The sequence below is a fragment of the Emydura macquarii genome, unplaced genomic scaffold, assembly GCF_026122565.2.
Source record: "Emydura macquarii macquarii isolate MOO-44397 ecotype Brisbane River unplaced genomic scaffold, CSIRO-AGI_Emac_v2 contig_1086, whole genome shotgun sequence".
In the NCBI taxonomy this organism is placed as follows: domain Eukaryota; kingdom Metazoa; phylum Chordata; order Testudines; family Chelidae; genus Emydura; species Emydura macquarii.
Genome location: NW_027131223.1, coordinates 2,640 through 21,408, shown reverse-complemented (window position 1 = coordinate 21,408; position 18,769 = coordinate 2,640). Strand labels below are relative to the sequence as shown.

The following is an 18,769-nucleotide window of genomic DNA, read 5'->3' as shown; positions in this document are numbered from 1 at the left end:
GAAAAGGAAAGGGTTGAACACAGAGGCACATGAGGTACATTACAGGGCTGCCCATATCCAACATGGATCCTAAACCACCCCTGCAGGACACACTCTGCTGGGAGCCCTGGAAACACTACGTTTCAGGAGCCACAGAGCTGGGCACTGCAACCGACCTGCAGCCTGTCCAGCTTCTCCTCCAGCTGGAGTCTGTTTCTTTGCTGCAACCATACCCCTGCAACCAAAGAGTCCCCTTGTCTTTCCTTGTGCCTCTCTTCTGCCCCAGCTTCTTCTGTCTCTCTGATTCAACCAGTCTTGGTGTTTTTAAAGGGCCTGGGAAGGCTCTAATGTCTCTTTGACTGTCCTGTAAGTGACCTAGGAAGGAAGCCACCGCACCAGGTCACCAGCCAGCTCTTCATGGAGCTCAGACTGATATCCAGGACACCAGGAGAAAACTTTAGGTCCCTTTATGAGTAAGCAGGTGGAGCAGCCTGTCCCGGATCTGTTTGGTCCTCACCCCATAGATGATGGGATTTAGCATGGGGGGCACCAGGAGGTACATGTTGGCAGTGATGATGTGGAAATACAGGGGCACATTGTGGCCAAACCGGTGTGTGAGGAAGGAGAAAAGACATGGGATGTAAAAGGCTAAAATGACACAGAGGTGGGAGCTGCAGGTACCAAAAGTCTTGAGCCGGGCGTCCTTTGTGGGTAGACTGAAGATGGCCCTGATGATCTGAGTATAGGAGAAGGTGATAAAAGACACATCTGGTCCAATCACTAAGAATGTCATCAAGAGCCCATAGTAGCTGCTGCTCCGGATGTCGGCACAGGCCAGCTTCACCACGGCTAGGTGCTCACAGTACGTGTGGGCGATGATGTTGGTTCTGCAGTAAGGCCATCTCCTTGCCAGGAAGGGAAAGGGCAGTACAAGCAGGCCACCCCGCAGCAGCACAGCCAGGCCAATCTTGGCCACGACAGCGTGCCTCAGGATGGTGGAATGTCTCAGGGGATCACAGATGGCCACGTAGCGATCCAAAGCCAGGGCCACGAACATCCCAGACTCCATCACTGCAAAGCAGTGAATAAAGTACAGCTGGGTGAGGCAGGCACTGAAATTGATCTCCCTGGAATTGAACCAGAAGATGCTCAGCATTTTAGGCAGGGTGGCCGTAGACAGGACCAGGTCAGTGACAGCTAGCATGCAGAGGAAATAGTACATGGGCGCATGGAGGCTCTGCTCCATCCTCACGATCAGCAGGATGGTGAAGTTTCCCAAGACGGCTATGGCGTACATGGCGCAGAAGGGGATGGAGATCCAGACATGTGCTGCCTCCAGCCCAGGAATGCCCAGCAGGATGAAGAAGGAGGGGTTGGTGAAGTCGGTTGTGTTGGAGTCTGACATGGCGTAGGGGAGAAGGTGTCCAACTCTGAGGCAGAGCAGTGTCTCCTGCATGTACCGAGGCTTCCCCTGAACTCCTTTATGTGCCCAGGATCTAGGGTGATGGTCGCATGGCAAATACCTAGATGGAGAGACAGTGTTAAAATGAGACGCTACTTGCACAAAGGGTGGCTGTTCTCAGAGGGAAGCATGTAGCCTTTTATTTTTATTTTAATAGTGTTGTATTACAAGATGAGTGGATTCAGTTCTGGTGGCTACAGTGTCAAGTTCACAAAGTTACCTCTGCTTGTTTTAGATCCAGAGCTCACAGGAACACATGAAGGACAAGGCAAGGAACACAGACAGTCAAAGGAAGAAGGTCTAATAACTTTTATCAATTTTTTTAAAGTTACCAATGAAGTTAGGAATGTCACAGCATATAGAACTCCTAGATCTATCCACGCACCAGTTACAGGTACAGACATATTTACCTCCTCCTAATTACTGGTAGGGTCTGATGGGTTTTTCATGGATTGATAATTAGTGAAGGGATGTTTCCTGTTGGAGTTTTCCCATGGGAAGCTCAGTTTTTCCAATCTGGGCATCGTCTTTTATATACTACAATTTGTGACTATATCTATATTCTGTGCACGTCCATGAAAATGTCTGCCCTCTTTCTCCTGCTCGGCCTGGTGTTCCCAAAAATTTGAGGTAGCCCATTTCCTAGAGGTTGTATCTAATTCCTTTTACTCTCATTATAATTGATGCACAACCTGTACCCTGAGGTTAAGGCACATGTAAGAGAGAAATATCAGCATTTTTGGGATTTAAAATTAATCTTCCAGTAAATTTTTTTCACGTTTTCACCCCTTGGCACATATTTGCCCGTAATCTTATGGCATCGGGTTATTCTTGAGTCACTTACTTATTTCAGTTTTTCTTATGGGTAAGGCCTAAAAGAGCTAGGCCAAAATCTTCCAGGCCTCAGCCTCTATGTCTTGCATTTCAGCCCTCCTTACTTAGATACCCAATACATAATTATACCTTCTAACTACTAATTAGCCTTATATGTCTATAACCTGACCATTGAACTCTATTTAGCATTCAATGAGTATCTATCACGACCTTGACTTTAGCAAAGCTTTTGATACTGTCTCTCACAGTATTCTTATCAGCAAGTTAAAGAAGTATGGGTTGGATGAATGGACTATAAAATGGATTGAGAACTGGCTAGAGCATAGGGCTCAACGAGTAGTGATCAATGGCTCCATGTCTAGCTGACAACTGGTCAAAAGCGGAGTTCCCCAGGGTCGGTCCTGGGGCCTGTTTTGTTCAACATCTTTATTAATGATCTGGAGGATGGGGTAGATTGCACCCTCAGCAAGTTTGCGGAGGACACTAAGCTGGGGGGAGTGGTAGATACCCTGGAAGGTAGGAATAGGATACAGAGTGACCTAATCAAACTGGAGGATTGTACCAAAAGAAATCTAATGAGGTTCAACAAAGAAAAGTGCAGAGTCCTCCACTTAGGAAGGAAGAATCCCATGCACAGCTATAGACTGGGGACCGACGAGCTAGGCAGCAGCTCTGCAGAAAAGGACCTGGGGGTTACAGTGGATAAGAAGCTGGATATGAGTCAGCAATGTGCCCTGGTTGTCAAGAAGACTAATAGCATACTGGGTTGCATTAGGAGGGGCATTGCCAGCAGGTCACAGGAAGTGATTATTCCCCTCTATTCGGCATTGGTGAGGCCGCATTTAGAATATTGTGTCCAGTTTTGGGCCCCCCACTACAAAAAGGATGTGGACAAGTTGAAGAGAGTCCAGCGGAGGGCAACAAAAATGATTAGGGGACTGGAGCACAAGACTTATGAGGAGAGGCTAAGGGAAATGGGCTTGTTTAGTCTGCAAAAGGGAAGAATGAGGGGGATTTGATAGTGGCCTTTAACTACCTGAAAGGGGGTTCCAGGGAGGATGGGGCTAGGCTGTTCTCGGTGGTGGCAGATGACAGAACAAGGAGCAACAGTGTCAAGTTGCAGTTGGGGAGGTATAGGTTGGACATTAGGAAAAAGTTTTTCACTAGGAGGGTGATGAAGCACTGGAATGGGTTACCTAGGGAGGTGGTGGAATCTCCATCTTTAGAGGTTTTTAAGCTGTGGCTTGACAAAGCCCTGGCTGGGATGATATAGCTGAGGTTAGTCCTGCTCTGAGCAGGGGGTTGGACTAGATGACCTCCTGAGGTCCCTTCCAACTGTAATATTCTATGATTCTATGATTCTATGTTTGTTAATCATAAATTCACTTGGGAAATGAAGGATAAAAGGAAACCCTTGGCTACAAGCAGATCAGTCACTCATCACACACTGGAAAAGGACATTTTAATTATTCAGAGAAATGAATTATAAACAACTGACCTACTAATGCCAGTTCCTTCTTTGATGGTGTCCCATTGATCAATAATTCCTACACACTGTGGTGTGGGAAATCCTTACCGACTCCAGCAGGAAACGCCAATGTGGATACATGTTATCCATCTTTGTTTTCTCAATGCAATGAAACACTGGCTATGAAGTCCATACAGTAGGTAGTTCCCAATTCACCCTCGAAGCTGCTCAAAATCTGAGAGTGGAAACAACCCAACCTTTGTCAAGAGATGGGCTGGGGAAAGCATCCGAATGAGAACATAGCTCCAGGGAAAGCAGTGGGCGTCGTTGGTAGCAGCTCAATGGAAACATCTGCTCATATGCAGTCGTGGCCAAAGCAAAGACAATATTTGGATGCCTATGGCATGGGATGGCAATAGCCCATTCTGGGTACACACTCAGTTTCAGTCATCCAGTATCTATAAAAGAGATAGCAGATATAAAGGGGATTTCAGAGAGAGGCTATGAGAATGGGGGAGACTGCCATATGTGGAGAGACTGAAAAGGCTGGGACCTGGTCTACACTGCTGGCGAAGTTTCCCAGCAGTCAATGGGAGACACGTAAGCTATGTAAAGTAGCTTGAGTATCTCCTGTGGACTTCCTAAATTTTTAATAGCACGGCATCTGTACTACACTGCACTGACAGGAACTGCCTTCCCATCGACACAGGGTTAATCTTTTTGCAGGGGTGGATTTATTCAGTCGACATCTAGATCGATTGAGCGGGTCTCCACTGCTGCTCAATCAATCCCGCAAAATCAATCCAACCGTCCTGACAGTGCCGCCGTCATCATGCACATTCCCTGGGACTGTTTAGTTTAGAGAAGAGACAAAGAAGGGGCCATGTGATAGGCATGGAACTGATTATGTTCAAATGGACAGAGAATACTTCCCAACCAATAATATCTATAGACACTTAGTGCTTCCAAAGGGCTAATTCCCCAAAACTGGAAAATTATCAGCAAAACTGATTAGGAGGAAAAATGTAGACAGAAAATGTGAATGAAAAATTTTGAGTTCTTTAAGAAGAGTTTATTAGAGAGCCCAAAAGCCACGATTCCACAATGAAGCAAGTGGAGAACCTGGGCTAAAAACCCAGTTCAGTGGCAAAAGGAAGGCAGTAATTGGTGGCGGGGGGGGGGAGGGGGGAAGCAATATACAACCAATGGGAAAACGGATAAATAGATAGCAAGCAATAGAACTGGGACATTATGAAAATGGACAAGGGATGTCAAAGACGTCAGGGAAATATCCATGTGTGGCAGGGCTAAATATAACAAAAAGGAGATTACTAAGTAAATTAAGAACAAAAAAAAATCCTTGCTATTTCCAAAGGGGGAAAGAAATCTCGTTACTGTTACAGAAAAGGTAGATGTGTTCAGTAAATATCTTTGTTCTGTATTTGGAAAGAAGCAGTTTGGTGTACTCATACCACATGAGGTTATGAAATACTTTGCAGCCCTTTAGCACTCAAGGAGGATGTTAAAAAGCATTTACTAGGGAAAAAGCGTTTTTTAAATGAACAGGCCTGGAAAATTTGCTCCAGTGAGTAAAAGAGGTGGCATAGGAGATTCTCCAGCCCACTTATGTAAATGTTTAATAAATCTTGAACTACTGGGGACATTCCAGCCGTCTGGAAGAGTGCTAATAGATTGCCAATGTTCCAAAAGGGCGAGCAGGATGACTACAGGTTGGTTATCCTGATACCAATCCTGGGCAAAACAATGGAAAAGCTAATACGGGATTAAATTGAAATAAAATTAAATTGTAGGAGTATAATTAATGTCAGTCAACAGGGATTATGCCAAACTGGTCTTGTCAAATAATCCCGATTTCATCCTTTAATGAGAGTACAAGTTTGGTTGATCAAGGAAATTGAACAGATGCAACAGACTTCAATTTCCGTGAGGCATTTGATTTAGCAGGGAAAAAAAACAGATAGAAAAAGTTAACACCATACACTAGCAATAGAGCACATGTTAAATGGACTAAAACGGACTAATGCACAGATCTCAGAAAGCAGGTGTAAATGGGCCATTCTCAGTGATTGGGCGTTTTTCTCGTGGAATTTTGCAGGGATCAGTTCTAGGCCCAGTGTAATTCCACATTTACATCAATGATCTGAAGTAAACATAAAATCATTCCAGGCAAAATTTGTGGATGACACAAAGCTTGGCAGAGTGGTTAAAGTGCTGAGGGATTAGTGAGTGGGAGGAGGGGAATGATTTTATCTCCATACGCGGCAGTGGTTTTGTTTAACATCTTCATTAATGATCTGGACGATGGGATGAATTGCACCAACAGCAAGTTTGTAGATGACACTAAGTAGGGGGACTGGTAGATACCCTGGAAGGTAGGGATAGGATACAGAGTGACCTAGACAAATTGGAGGATTGAGCCAAAAGAAATCTGATGAGGTTCAACAAGGATAAGTGCAGAGTCATCCACCTAAGACGGAAGAATCCTATGCACAGCTACAGACTGGGGACAGATGAACTATGCAGCGGTTCTGCAGAAAAGGACCTAGAAAAGGGGATACAGTGGAGAAGAAGCTGGATATGAGTCAGCAGTGTGCCCTTATTGCCAAGAAAGCTAACGGCATATTGGGCTGCATTAGGAGGGGCATTGCCAGCAGATCGACGGAAGTGATTATTCCCCTCTATTCGGCACTGAGGCCGCATTTAGAGTATTGTGTCCAGTTTTGGGCCCCCCACTACAAAAATGATGTGGACAAGTTGGAGAGAGTCCAGCGGAGGGCAACAAAAATGATTAGGGGACTGGAGCACAAGACTTATGAGGCGAGGCTGAGGGAACTGGGCTTGTTTAGTCTGCAGGAGAGAAGAATGAGGGGGATTTGATAGAAGCCTTTAACTACCTCAAAGGGGGTTCCAGGGAGGATGGAGCTAGGCTGTTCTCAGTGGTAGTAGATCACAGAACAAGGAGCAATGGTCTCAAGTTACAGTGGGGGAAGTGTAGGTTGGACATTAGGAAAAAGGTTTTCCCGAGGAGGATGGTGAAGCACTGGAACAAGTTACCTAGGGAGGTGATGGAATTTCCATCTTTAGAGGTTTTTAAGCTGTGGCTTGACAAAGTCGTGGCTGGGATGATTTATCTGAGGTTAGTCCTGCTTTGAGCAGGGTGTTGGACTAGACACCTCCTGAGGTCCCTTCCAACTCTAACATTCTATGATTCTATGATTCTGGAATATTGTGTCAAGTTGTAGTGTCCACTTATTTAAAAGGATGATGAATAATTACATAGGGTGCAGAAAAGAGCCACAAAATCAATCCAAGGGCTGGAGAAAAAACCTTACAGTGATAGACTTAGAGAGCTTAATCTATTTATCTTATCAAAAAGACAATCAAAAGGAGACTTGATTGTGAAAGTACTTTTATGCAGAGAATACTCTGGGGAATAACAGGCTCTTTAATCAAGTGGAGGAAGGCAGAGCAAGACCCTCTGACTGGAAGCTGAAGACAGAAAAATTCCAGTTGGAAATAACAATCAGATGTTTAACACTGAGGTTGATTCAAGGTTAGAACAAAGTGTGAAGGGACGTGGTGAATTCCCCGACTCATCATGTTTTCACACCAAGACTGGATGCTTCTCTGGAAGATATTCTTGAGGGCTAGGCTACACTTAATACGCTACAGTGGCTCCATTGTTTCACTTCAGTGTAGACACTGCCTATGCTGACTGGAGGAGTTCTCTCTTAGAAAAGAGGAGATATGGGGGGACATGATCACCATCTTCAGATACTTGAAAGGCTGCTATAAAAAAAGACTGAAAAGTTGTTCTCTCTTGCTACTGCAGGCAGGACAAGAGGCAGTGGGTTCAAACTACAGCATAACAGAGTTAGATTAAATCTCAGGCAGAAATCCCTCAGTGTAAGAACATTCCCATTCCAGTGCTGCACCACCCTGATAGAGAAAAACTTTCCTAATATCCAACCTAGACCTCACCCACTGCAACTTGAGACCACTTTGCATAGGTCTCTCGAGCAGTGTCCTTAAAGCAAGCGATGGATACCTGTGAGTTGTGATCTGACAGTGTCTTCCCTGGGAATCCCCCCGTCAGGTAGCCGTGTCCCACACCTCTCTCACAGCAGCATCTGCAACATCATCCCACGCCGAGAGCCAACACAGGGCAAGTGGCCCAGGCAGGATGGAAATGGGTTTATAATATAGCTCTGGGCAATCCCAGTGGGGTTCCTAGGCTGCAGACAGGAGACACCAGCCAATGTCTCTCCACCTCTGCACTTCTGTGTTCATTATCCATCTGTAGGAGTAAACAGTAATTAAGGGTCCTTCCCAAAGGGAGAGGAGAACTCCCAGGCTCTCTGCGGAGTCAGAGAAGAATTGGCTGCTCAGTGTATTTGTGTACATTTAAACATGATCGTCAATTAGTCAGAGAAGTAGGGGTAATGGCTAGATCTCCATAGGGTCTGACGCCCTGTCAATGCCTGGGATGGATGGCTAGCTAGCAGACAGGCAGATCTGGAGAAAGATGACGCAGGAGAGACATAGACACTTTCTGCAAACACACAGGGCTGTCAGTAAGGGCTGAGACATCAGTAATTCTGCCTTGTGCTAGTTTATTAATATGAATGTAACGTCGTATTAGATCAAGCACCTTGTAACGGTCTAAGTCTGTTACATCTCCCCAGTTACCTTTAACCACCAAATTTGTTATCGTCTAAAAAAAGAAATCACATCTGTTTGACATGTCATATTTATTTTGCTGATGACCCTTGCCTCTCCATTAGACCGCATCCCAATGGCCTGTGCTGGTGTGTGTGGGTTGCTCAAAATAACTTCCAGACACAATGTAAAACTGCGGCCCTGATCATTTTACTAAAATGTTACATGGCAGCAGAAGTGACATTATTAACTCAAATGTCCTGGTCAAATTTCAACGTGGGTAAACTGAGTCACCCTGGACTGTTGATTGGATACAATATTCTTCTTTTTCTTCTTTGTATGCAACTGTGCCAAGCGCCTCCCATGAAGGACTCAAGCTGCATTGGGCTGGACACATGAAATGAAGACCTTGTTTCAAAAGAAATTCCTCTTCCTGTCCTGTTCTAAACTGTGTTCTGTAGGGCAGCTGTGCGCTGCTAAACAGTTGCTATGTAACCCTTAAAAAGTGAGTGCACCGGACACTGTTCCTAGTTTGTAAAGCTGCTGGAACCCTTCTGGAGCAGGCGGCGCTGTGGGAATGTCAGAAGAGGCATGGTCTGGGTGGCAGTGCTTTCTGCTACCACACACTACTGCAGCATTCACAAGATTAAAAAGTCAAACCTTCTTTCATGTTCTTGTCAGAACGCGTGCTTGCTGGCCTGCATGAAATGGCGCCACGTGCCGACTGACCTGTTGGTGATGCTTACCTCCTCTGGGCTCTCGCAGCAATTCGGGTCTGACCTGGTTAATTAGTCCTGTCGGAGAGCGGTTGACTCAGCAGCACAAGGCATGCCAGAGTTACAGTGTAACAAAACAGCCAGTAAGCAGCTGCCGTGGGTTTTTCAAACTGCCAGCAGCCAATCTGTAGCCAGTGCTTTGTAAGCCTGACTATAAAGCTTAGGAGCAGGAAAAGCTCAGGCAGAGATGAAAAACTGCTGGGCTGCATCTAGAGCGCCACCTTGCTTTGGCGGCTGACGTACCGAACTAGCCTGACTCCTCCGGACCTGATCGTTTCTGGGGACTCTCTCCAATCTGCAGAACCCAGCGCAGATTGCCACCGAACCCTTCAGCTGAAAAGGAATGTTGTGGATTGGTATCCTGCTAGTGGTAAGCTATTAAGAGTTGTTAGGGTTGTGTTTGTATCCTTTTAAGTGGTAAGCTGTTTGGATTTGTTACTGTTACATTTGTATCTTTTAGTAATTAAGCTGTTAGGATTGGTTACTGTTGCAAACGCATCCCTTAGTGAGAACCCGTTAACGTTTGCCAGTGTTGTGATTGTATATTCTGCCTCAGTGTAACTGAATGAAGTAGTGTTTAGAGAGTGCGTTAGAGCCTTGTATTTAGGCTGTTAGTAATCCAATAAACCTTTGGATTTTCCCCTCGCCTTCTCTTAGTCCCTTTCTCGTATCCCGAACCTAGAATTTATTTTATAAACTCAGTTGTAACAGTTCCAAAAAGACCTGAGTACATCGGCAGCACAGTGTAAATATCAGCGACAGCACAGGACTGAATCCCAGCGAGGAGGGCTGTCCCTGGGCTAGTCCCAGAAGACACGGGGACTCTCATAAGCCTCCTGGCTGGGCAGCTTGTTCAAAGCCCAGGAGCCTGGTGGCTACACTTGGAGGAAACAGCCACGGTCCTAGACGTCCACGTCTCACATTTAAAGTCAAGGTATATCACGTCCACCGCTTTCCCCACATCCACAGAGCCAGTCACCTCTTCATACAAAGAGTCACCTCTTCATAGAACTCTTTCCTCCTCTCTCTGGACAAGGAGCAGGCTCCCTGAAGCCAGACATGCTTTTATCTGTTCTTCCCGTCCTCCCGTGGCTCTAGTGTCCCAGCCGCTAGCCCGGTTAGAACCTGGGCAACGTCCCAGCTTTAGGTGGTAGCTGTGATACGACCCGTGCCCAGGGTAGCCACCTGATAATGCCAAGGTCAGGGCAGGCTGCAAAAGGAGAGCGGATTCTCCTCACGCTGGTGGGTGACACTGAAGCCCGGCTTCCCAACCAGCCACGAACTGCTTCTGATTACTCCACGCTGGATATCACGAAGCCAGTCCACAAATGCCCACAGCCCCCTTCACTGCATTTCAGCTCCAGGCTCCCAAATCAGCACCAGGCCCAGCAAAGAGACCAGTTACTCAAACTCTCTGCTCTTTGCTAAAAAGGTTCCCTCTGACCCCAAAGGGTCAGCCACAGCACCAGTTCAATATAAGTTTGGATCTTACCTAAAATACCACGCTGCCAGCCAATCCTTTAGTATCTAAACTAAAGGTTTATTGTAAAAAGAAAGAAATAAACCATGAGAGAAATGTTAAAGGGTTAAAGTAAATCACAGATATACAAATGATTAAAAGTCCATATACTTCAGGTTTCTGGAAGAAATGTAGATTTGCAGGCTTGGATAGTTTCCTCTGGTTCACATCCAGTACCTGGATGGGTCTGAGTCCTTCGGTTCAGCTGCAAGATGAGTTGATCCAGAGATAGGTGTATGTCTGCAGACTGGACAGGAACAAAGACAAAATGGTTTCTCTGGCTTGATCTTATATATCCTCTGTCTTTCCGCCATGTGGCCTGTGAACTTTGCTGGAGCTAAAATGGAGTCCAGAGTCATATGGGCCAATCCTGGTGACTCTTCAGGTGTGCCTGGGGTCCAGTCACGTAAGCAGGTTCTGGTGACTCATTGGTGATGCTGGCTTCTTTCTCTGGGCCCCTCGCACCTGGGAAGGCCTTAATGGGCCATTACGCTGGCCATTGTTCTGCAGCCTTCCTATCTGGGGTGTTGCCCAGGCAGCACAATTGAAACGCAGACATCTCAAATACATCTATAACTTCCCTTTCACATATTACACATGGAAATAAGTAATATTCTCTTACTTAGCATATCATAACCTTCCTAACCACACCTGGCATGGCATATCCCACATGGATTATTATGATTCTGCCATGCTGATGTCACACAATATACTAACTGCCCCCCCTCTCAAGTCAGCCCGCATGACAGTAGCAGCTGTAGCACCCTCGTGGGACGAGAACATGGTGTGATGCTCTGATTGCATGTGACCATTTCTATCCCTGTTGTGCAGTTGCAGCAAATCTTGGACAAAGCCTGTCATGCAGGGTGTCAATGGGAAAGTTACGATTTGCCAAGCATGACTTTCCTGTTTATGTGCGTGGATCTCCTTCCTATCTGATGTTATGGATATTGGCATGGACTGGTATCTTACCCTGCTGTTGTATCCCTGGGTAACGCCCCCCGGTAGAAGGTACCTGAAGGCCAGACAGCGATGTGTTGATGGCCTGTCAAGGACACTGAGCTCTCAAAATGGGCCACAGAAGAAACTCATTGTGCCCAGATATCTCTTCCTGTGCACACCTCTGCAAGAATATGAGCAATGGCTGCCCCGTGAGTCACCAAGCCGTTCAAGGAGATGTGATCTGCTCATGGGACTCTGGACTCCATCTTGGGCCAGTAACTTTCCACAAACAGAGGCTGTGAGCTGTGTTTGAGACGGTAAAATTCCACACACTGGGCAAAGGCTATAAAAACCCACTGAGACATCACCATCTTTTGTCTTCATTTCCTGCTTCTTTTCTCTGGGCTGGATTTCTGAGAAGGAAGCTTCGTTCATCATTAAACCTTTAGTTTTTCGTTACCAGAGAATAGGTGTCAGCCTGATTACTAGGTCAGGCCTGAGTGATATATTGACCTGTCTAAGTGACTGATCTCTAGAGATTAGAGGGTCCCGCTCCATGATGAAATTTCTTTCAGTAACTACTCCTCATAGAGTCCAGTGTCTGGGTGGTGAGCTCAGAGCTGGGTGTCGAAGGGGACTGCATTTTTGGCTTCTCAGTAACGAGTGTGTGAGACAGTTCACTTTTCTTACTGGCTTGGGATAATCTAGGGATTGAAGAACCACCAGTGTGGGGAGAGTCTGCCCTGCTTCTCAGCCGTCCGTCCTGAATCTGGTGTTCTCAGCTGTGAGCCAGTGAGGCACGGTGACACGTGGACACAGAGCTCACCGTTGATAGGTGCTTCATAGAATAGAGTTCACTACTCTTGGACAGTATTCCCCTTGAACAGATGAGAAAACTGAGGCAGCAGAAAGGAAAGTGACATGAGCCAGGAACATAGCACACGAGTCCCTAGCTGCCAGTCCCTTGCTTAATCTATCCCAGATCTGGCTAGTCAGGCCCACACAGCAGCACAAAGGCCTGTTGCTCTCTCTCTCCAAGGAGCTGGGGGACCTTGGACAAGTCACTTGCTTACTTTAGGCCCCAGGCTCTCCATGCATTAAATGGAGATTATTATGGCTGAGGTGCTGCTACCGAAAGACACTAAGCAGGGCCTTACAATCACACCCTGCACTGATTGGGTTCCGTGCAGCATGTTGTTATGCTTCTGTGCAGGATTCCAGGCACCCAGTGGTCTCTGGTAAACAAGCAAGACCAGGCTGAAAGCTGAGATGTGTGGAAAACTATTTTTGTAGCTGTTTCTTTGAAACCCCCTCCTGTGTGAGAAGGACTGCAACTCCCTTCATCATGACAAATGCAGCCTCACTGCATCAATCGACTGCAGCACAAAGAGAAGCGATGCCATGTAGTGGCTAAAGCAATGGTGCTGGGGGTCATGAGTCCCGGTTTCTGCACTCAGTTCTGCTGCTCACTCACTGTGTGGCCTTGGGTAAATCACTTCACCTCTGTGTGTCTCAGTCTGTCCAGAACATGTGGAGAACGCAGCTCAGCAGGCTAGCTAAAGAGCTTCAGATGCAGTGATCAAAAGTGTCATGCAGGATGTTTGTTAGACTCCGCTTTATTGTCCAGCCTTCAGCCCCTGGGCAGGGGTGGCTTGTGGTTCCCGTGCAGGTCCCATGTACATTTGTAACGAGCTGGGTAGTGCAAAGTGCGCCATTTATCTCCTGCCCTGTGAGCTACAGAAGCCAGCCCGGCCTGCGCACGGCAACCCGCCTTCCCTGGTAACGCAGGAGCTTATCCTTCAGCCTCTCTCAACTCTTGTCCAGCTAGTTTCAAAGCTGATCCCTTGTCCTACCGCAGAGGCCTGGCTCAGGACAAGGGGCTCCCAGCCCGTTCCCATTGCAGGGGTTCTGCCTGCTCCGGGCCCCCAGGCTGGAGGAACAAAGGCGACCTGACAGCTGAAGGAAGAAGCCACACAATGATCTTTTCCCTCAGGACTTTGTACCTGAGCTTTAGGTCCAAGCTGGCTGGAGTCTGATGCACAGCCTCACCCACCTGCCACACAGCCCTGCTCCCCATGTCAGCACCTGGGCTCCCCCAGAGCTGCTTTTATACCCGTTCCTGCTTCCTCTGCGCTCCCGACTGGCCTGTCGGCTCCCGCGCTGCGTCCTCACTGCACTCGTTGCACCTGGGCTAAGCAGGGAGCAACCCTGACTGCCTCAAACCCTGCCTGGTGTCAGTGCGGACAGGTGCAGCACTCGGCATGGCCAAAGCCAGCCAGGAGGCTGCATAGGGCAGGGGATTGGGACGGCCCTGGGGTGAGCTGGCTGAACGGCACTGAGGTTAGTGGGTCCTGAAATGATTGTGTTTTGGGCCCGTAACTGAAAACCCTTTCTGTAGGCGCAGTGCCCAGCGGCCCCAGTCTGGATCGGGTCTGCATTCCTCCCGCGCCCCACGCCGCTCGGAGCAGCAGCCCGGACCAGAACCACCCGCCCTGCGGCCCCTCTCTCACAGGAGGGGAAGGCGCCAGTGCCCAGGTCTCAGGCACAGGCAGGAACGGTGGGTAGGGACACTGCCAGGCCAGGAAAGGGGTGAGGTGGGGGCGGCGGGTGCTGAGAGCTGTGACAGGAGTGGCCATAGCTGTGGGAAGGCTGCGTGTGCAGCAGGGACTGGGGTCCCTCCTCCCCAGCCCGTTGGCAGTGGGAAGCCCTCCGAGATCAAGGGACCAAGACCCCAAGAGACCAAGGAGAGCCTGCTAGGCCTGCCACCATGCCCCCAACTGAGCAACTCCAGCCCGGTAGCAAGTGACACGGGGACAGAATTTGGGGCAACTCAAGAACTGGGCTGGCTGCTTTGATAGCCCCCAAGGGCCTGGGGTGGGCCCCGGTGTGGTGGGTGGGCCTTGGTCCCCCTCTCTTGTCCCCCCTCGCACCTTGTTAGTGAGAGAATCTTTGGGGGCACAATCGGAGAATGGGGGGTGAGCTGACCACTAAGCCAGCTGGTCATTGGCCTGTCCCGCTACAGCGGGTCAAAGGGATGGAAGAAGAGCCCCCGTGCCAGCCCTAGCAGTGACCCGCTCGTAACACACTGGCCACACAGACCCAGGCTGCATGGTCATCAGCAGGGACTGAGACCAGCACCTACTGCCTCAAAGCACAGACTCATCCGTTCCCAGGTCTGACGGGACCATTGTGATCAGCTAGTCTGACCCCCTGCACCGCACGGGCCAGAGCCGCCCCCCAAATCATTCCTAGGGCAGAGCTTTTAGAAGATCCCACTGTGGCAGAAAACCCTCTGTGAGGGCAGGGGATGAGAGAGCTGCTAGCCCGAGTCGTGTACCCGGAGCTGTTCCCCAGAAGAGGAGTCCTCCCACGAGCCCCTCAGGTGTGTTGGTGTAGAACGGACAGAGCCGGGCACGCGCTGGGTGTCTGCAGACAGCAGCCGGTCACCTGGTGCCGGCTCCATCTCCATGTTTCCAGTCGCTGAATTGCACTGGCAGGCCACTAAAAATAGCCCGTAACGTCCTAGCATTCCCTTTCCAGCTCAGCGATTGCTGGCGTCACCACGGGCATGCAGTGTGATTGTCACCGGGGTGGGGGTCTCCTGGGAATGCGGAGTGTACAAGGACGTCTCCTGGTGGTGGAGAACACGAGGGGAGGGGCCCTGAGTCAGGCTCTCCTTTACGATGTGCTTCCCCCTACGAGAGAGCTGGAAGGCCCCTGATGGAGAAGACCCTGAGGACGCTCTCCCGGATCTTTTTGGTTCTGACCCCATAGATGATGGGATTCGTCATGGGTGGAACCAGCAGATAGACGTTGGCGACAATAACGTGAATGTAGGGAGCCACGTTGGGCCCAAACCGATGGGTGAGAAAGGAGAAAAACGCTGGTGTGTAAGAAACAAGGATGATACAGAGGTGGGAACCACAGGTGCTGAGGGCCGGGAGATGCGCTTCTTTGGAGGGGAGCTCGAAGACGGTCCAGAGGATCAGGATGTAGGACAGGAAAATGAGGACAAAATCTACCCCGCCCGTGAGAAATGCTATGGCCAAACTATAGGCTCTCATGACCGTCATGTCTGCACAGGCCAGTTTCACCAGGGCCATGAACTCACAATAGGTGTGAGAAATGACGTTGGTCTCGCACTACGGCAGCCATTTCAGCAGGAACGGGTGTGGAGCCAGTAACACGGCCCCCCTCAAAACCATCCCCAGCCCTATCTTGGCGACGGCCCTGTGGGTCAGGATGGCCGAGTGTCTCAGGGGGTTACAGATCGCGACGTAGCGATCCAAGGCCATGGCCAGTATGAAGCCAGACTCTATGGACATCAGGGAGTGACGCAGATACATCTGGGAAGGCAAGCGTCCATACGAATGGCCCCGTCCTTGAACCAGAATATGGAGAGGATTTTGGGCAGGGCGGTGCTGGTGACGAGCAGGTGGATGAGCGCCAGCATAGAAAGGAAAAAGTACATGGGCTCGTGGAGGCTCGGCTCAGTCTTGATAACGGCCATGAGGAGGCAGTTCCGAGAAGGGACAGAATATAGGCAGAGCAGTAGGGGATGGAGATCCAGCCGTGCAACGCCTCCAGCCCTGGGATGCCCAGGAGGATGAAGGTGGAGGGTTGGGGCGTGGTCCTGTTGGAAGCTGCCATGGTGGGGCCGGCTGGGTCTGGTCTGGTCCATGGCACGCCTGCTTCCCAGGTCCTGTCCGGGGCTGGAAGTGACAGAGAGCCATTAGCGTTTTACCCGTGTAAACCAGCTGGAGACCAGGCCCCCTGCTCCCAGCTGAGCGAGAGACCTGAGCCCAGCCAATATTACTGATTGTACCTTCCCTTCCGCCGGGAGGAGTGAATAGTGCAGCAGAGGAGGGAAGGGAACATGATGTGAGGATTATCAGGCAGGTGCGTAACGGGTTTGCATGGCTCAGCTTGGACTCTTGTGGGAGCTGGCGGCTAAATATCCCCTTGGGGCCGTCCCAGCCGAGATGACAGGGGTGGAGTGGTCCCGGGCGGCTCAGCTGCCCTCCCCATCCTTACAGGCAGCCTCTTTTGGTCAGAGCTGCGGGCTCTTGGCAGGGCGTGGGGGAATCTCACCTGCTGTAGATTGACTCCCCTGAGCTTTCCCCAGGGCTGTCAAGCCAGCATCTCTGCCAGCAGTAAATGCCCTGCAGAACAGCAAACCCTAAAGCAACTTGCTGACACTGCTGGTCGAACGTCTCCGTTCACAGAGCAGCAGAGCAGGATTCGCAGCCAGAGGGAAGCTGCCGTGCCGCACTGCCAGCCAAGGAGGGCTGAGCCCCGCACCTTCCTGGGGAAGAACTGCACTTCTCACTGCCCTGCCTTTGGGAGGGGGTGGCAGGCGGTTCACACGGGGTCTGGCTGGGATCACTCTGGGTCCCATGGACACTGGCGGGGGGAAGGGAATTCACACTGACTCCTCGTTTCCAGACAAGCCCCACGAATATCCCAGCCCTTCTGTGCAGTTAACCATGAGTGAAACCTGGCGGGTGCCTTTCCTTCAGCCCAGCCTTCCAGACACACCTGTGTCAGCGCAGGACGGTTCTGCTACTGGGGGAGCTTTCCTGGCTCACACACGGCCCTGGGGGAGTTGGCTGGCAACAAGATCTGAGTTCTCACCCCCACGCCCTTTACCCACAGACCGACCTGACCTCGAGGGCTCCCCGCTCACTCTCTGTGTGGTGGGCTCCCCATAACCCCGACAAGGCGTGGCCCGGGATCCCTGGGGTGCTCGACCCCCCAACCTTGTCATGGTCACTTAGCACAGGGGCTAGGGTGTCCCCACCTGGGGGGCTCTGCACTGGGCATTTCCCTGACCCACTGATCGTTGTGTGTGGCTCAAAGCAAATACAATTTATTAAACAGCCACCAATTAAAAAATGGAAAAGAGAAAAAAGGGGGAAGGGAAACACCCAGCGCTGCACCTGGCCCGGCCCCACACACGGCGTCTGTGGGGCGTGAGGGACGCTCACAGTCTGGGTCACATGTCGCAGGCCCTGCCCAGGCCTGGCTGTGGAGCAGGGTCGCCGTGGGTCGGACACGGGCTCTGGGGCAGCCACACGCCCCAGGCGCTAGGGGGCAGGGCCCTTCTCCCAGCGTCAACCCCCCCGTCGGGGTCACGACCCCTGAGTCCAGCCTGTGCGGCCTCTGGGCTGGGGGCGTCTCCCTGCGGCGGGCCCTGCCCAGGGCCCCCATGTCGCTGCCCAGCCGCTCACTGACGCACCCGGCCCCAGCCCCAGCCCCAGCCCCAGCCCCAGCCCCTGCTCGTCTCTGCTTGGTGCAGCTCGGCTCGGCCCCGCTCAGCTCGGCTCCCTGGCCTGGCTCCTCCTCTCCCCGCACAGCCCGGCTGCTCTGTCCTTAGCTCTGCTCAGTGCAGATGGGCTGGGCTCGCCTCTCTGGGTGCCCTCTGGCTCTGCTGCTGTGGGTCGGGTCAGGTCAGCTCAGCTCCCTGGGCCTCTCCTCTGGCCTCCAGCTGCCGGCTGCTCTGCCCTTAGCTCAGCCCCGGTCTCTGCCCCGGCCCAGGCAGCCCCAGCTCACATGGAGGACGGGACCCACCCCGCCGTCCTGACGCCCTCATTGGCCTGTCTCCCCTGTCAATCAGGCTGACCTGGCACATTGGCCTACCCCCACTGGCCCTGGGGTCTGTCTGTCTCAGGGTCCTGCTTCCTCATCCACCCGCCCCTGCCCTTTGGTGCGGGGAGATACCAGTCAGAAAGCCCCCCTGCGTGCCAGTGAGGGGCAAATAGTCCCCTTACCCCTGGCTCTCAGCGATCGCCCCATGCCCTGAGCCTGCCCCCTCTGCGCTTCCCCGGACCGGGACAGCCAGCCCAGCAGGGCCCCTCACCTGTCTCAGAAGGGGGCATGTGATAGAGGAGAACAAAACCAAGCATGTAGCGGATGATGTTCAAATAGACAAACAGAGAATAGTTCCCAACCAATAATATCTCTAGACACTCAGTGCTTCCAAAGGGTAATTCCCAAACGCTGGAAAATTATCAGCAAAATTGATTGGGAGGAAAAACGTGAATGAAAATTGTGAAGAGTTTATTAGGGAGCCCAAAAGCCACGATTCCACAGTGAAGGAAGTGGAGAAC

The 18,769-nt window shown here is 50.6% G+C and overlaps 1 protein-coding gene and 1 pseudogene across 1 annotated transcript; both read right to left on the bottom strand.

Moving 5' to 3' along the window:
* Positions 1-436: 436 nt before the first annotated feature.
* Positions 437-1,435, bottom strand: LOC137151481 (olfactory receptor 52R1-like). The gene has a single exon (XM_067545746.1). It carries the CDS (start codon positions 1,433-1,435, stop codon positions 437-439), a length of 999 nt encoding a protein of 332 aa, XP_067401847.1.
* Positions 1,436-15,355: 13,920 nt separating this feature from the next.
* On the bottom strand, positions 15,356-16,310 carry LOC137151482 (olfactory receptor 52P1-like; annotated as a pseudogene).
* Positions 16,311-18,769: the final 2,459 nt, after the last annotated feature.

What these genes read in the sequence shown, in the direction of transcription:
- LOC137151481 (XM_067545746.1), bottom strand. Translation starts at nt 1,435, where the DNA reads ATGCAGGAGACACTGCTCTGCCTCAGAGTTGGACACCTTCTCCCCTAC.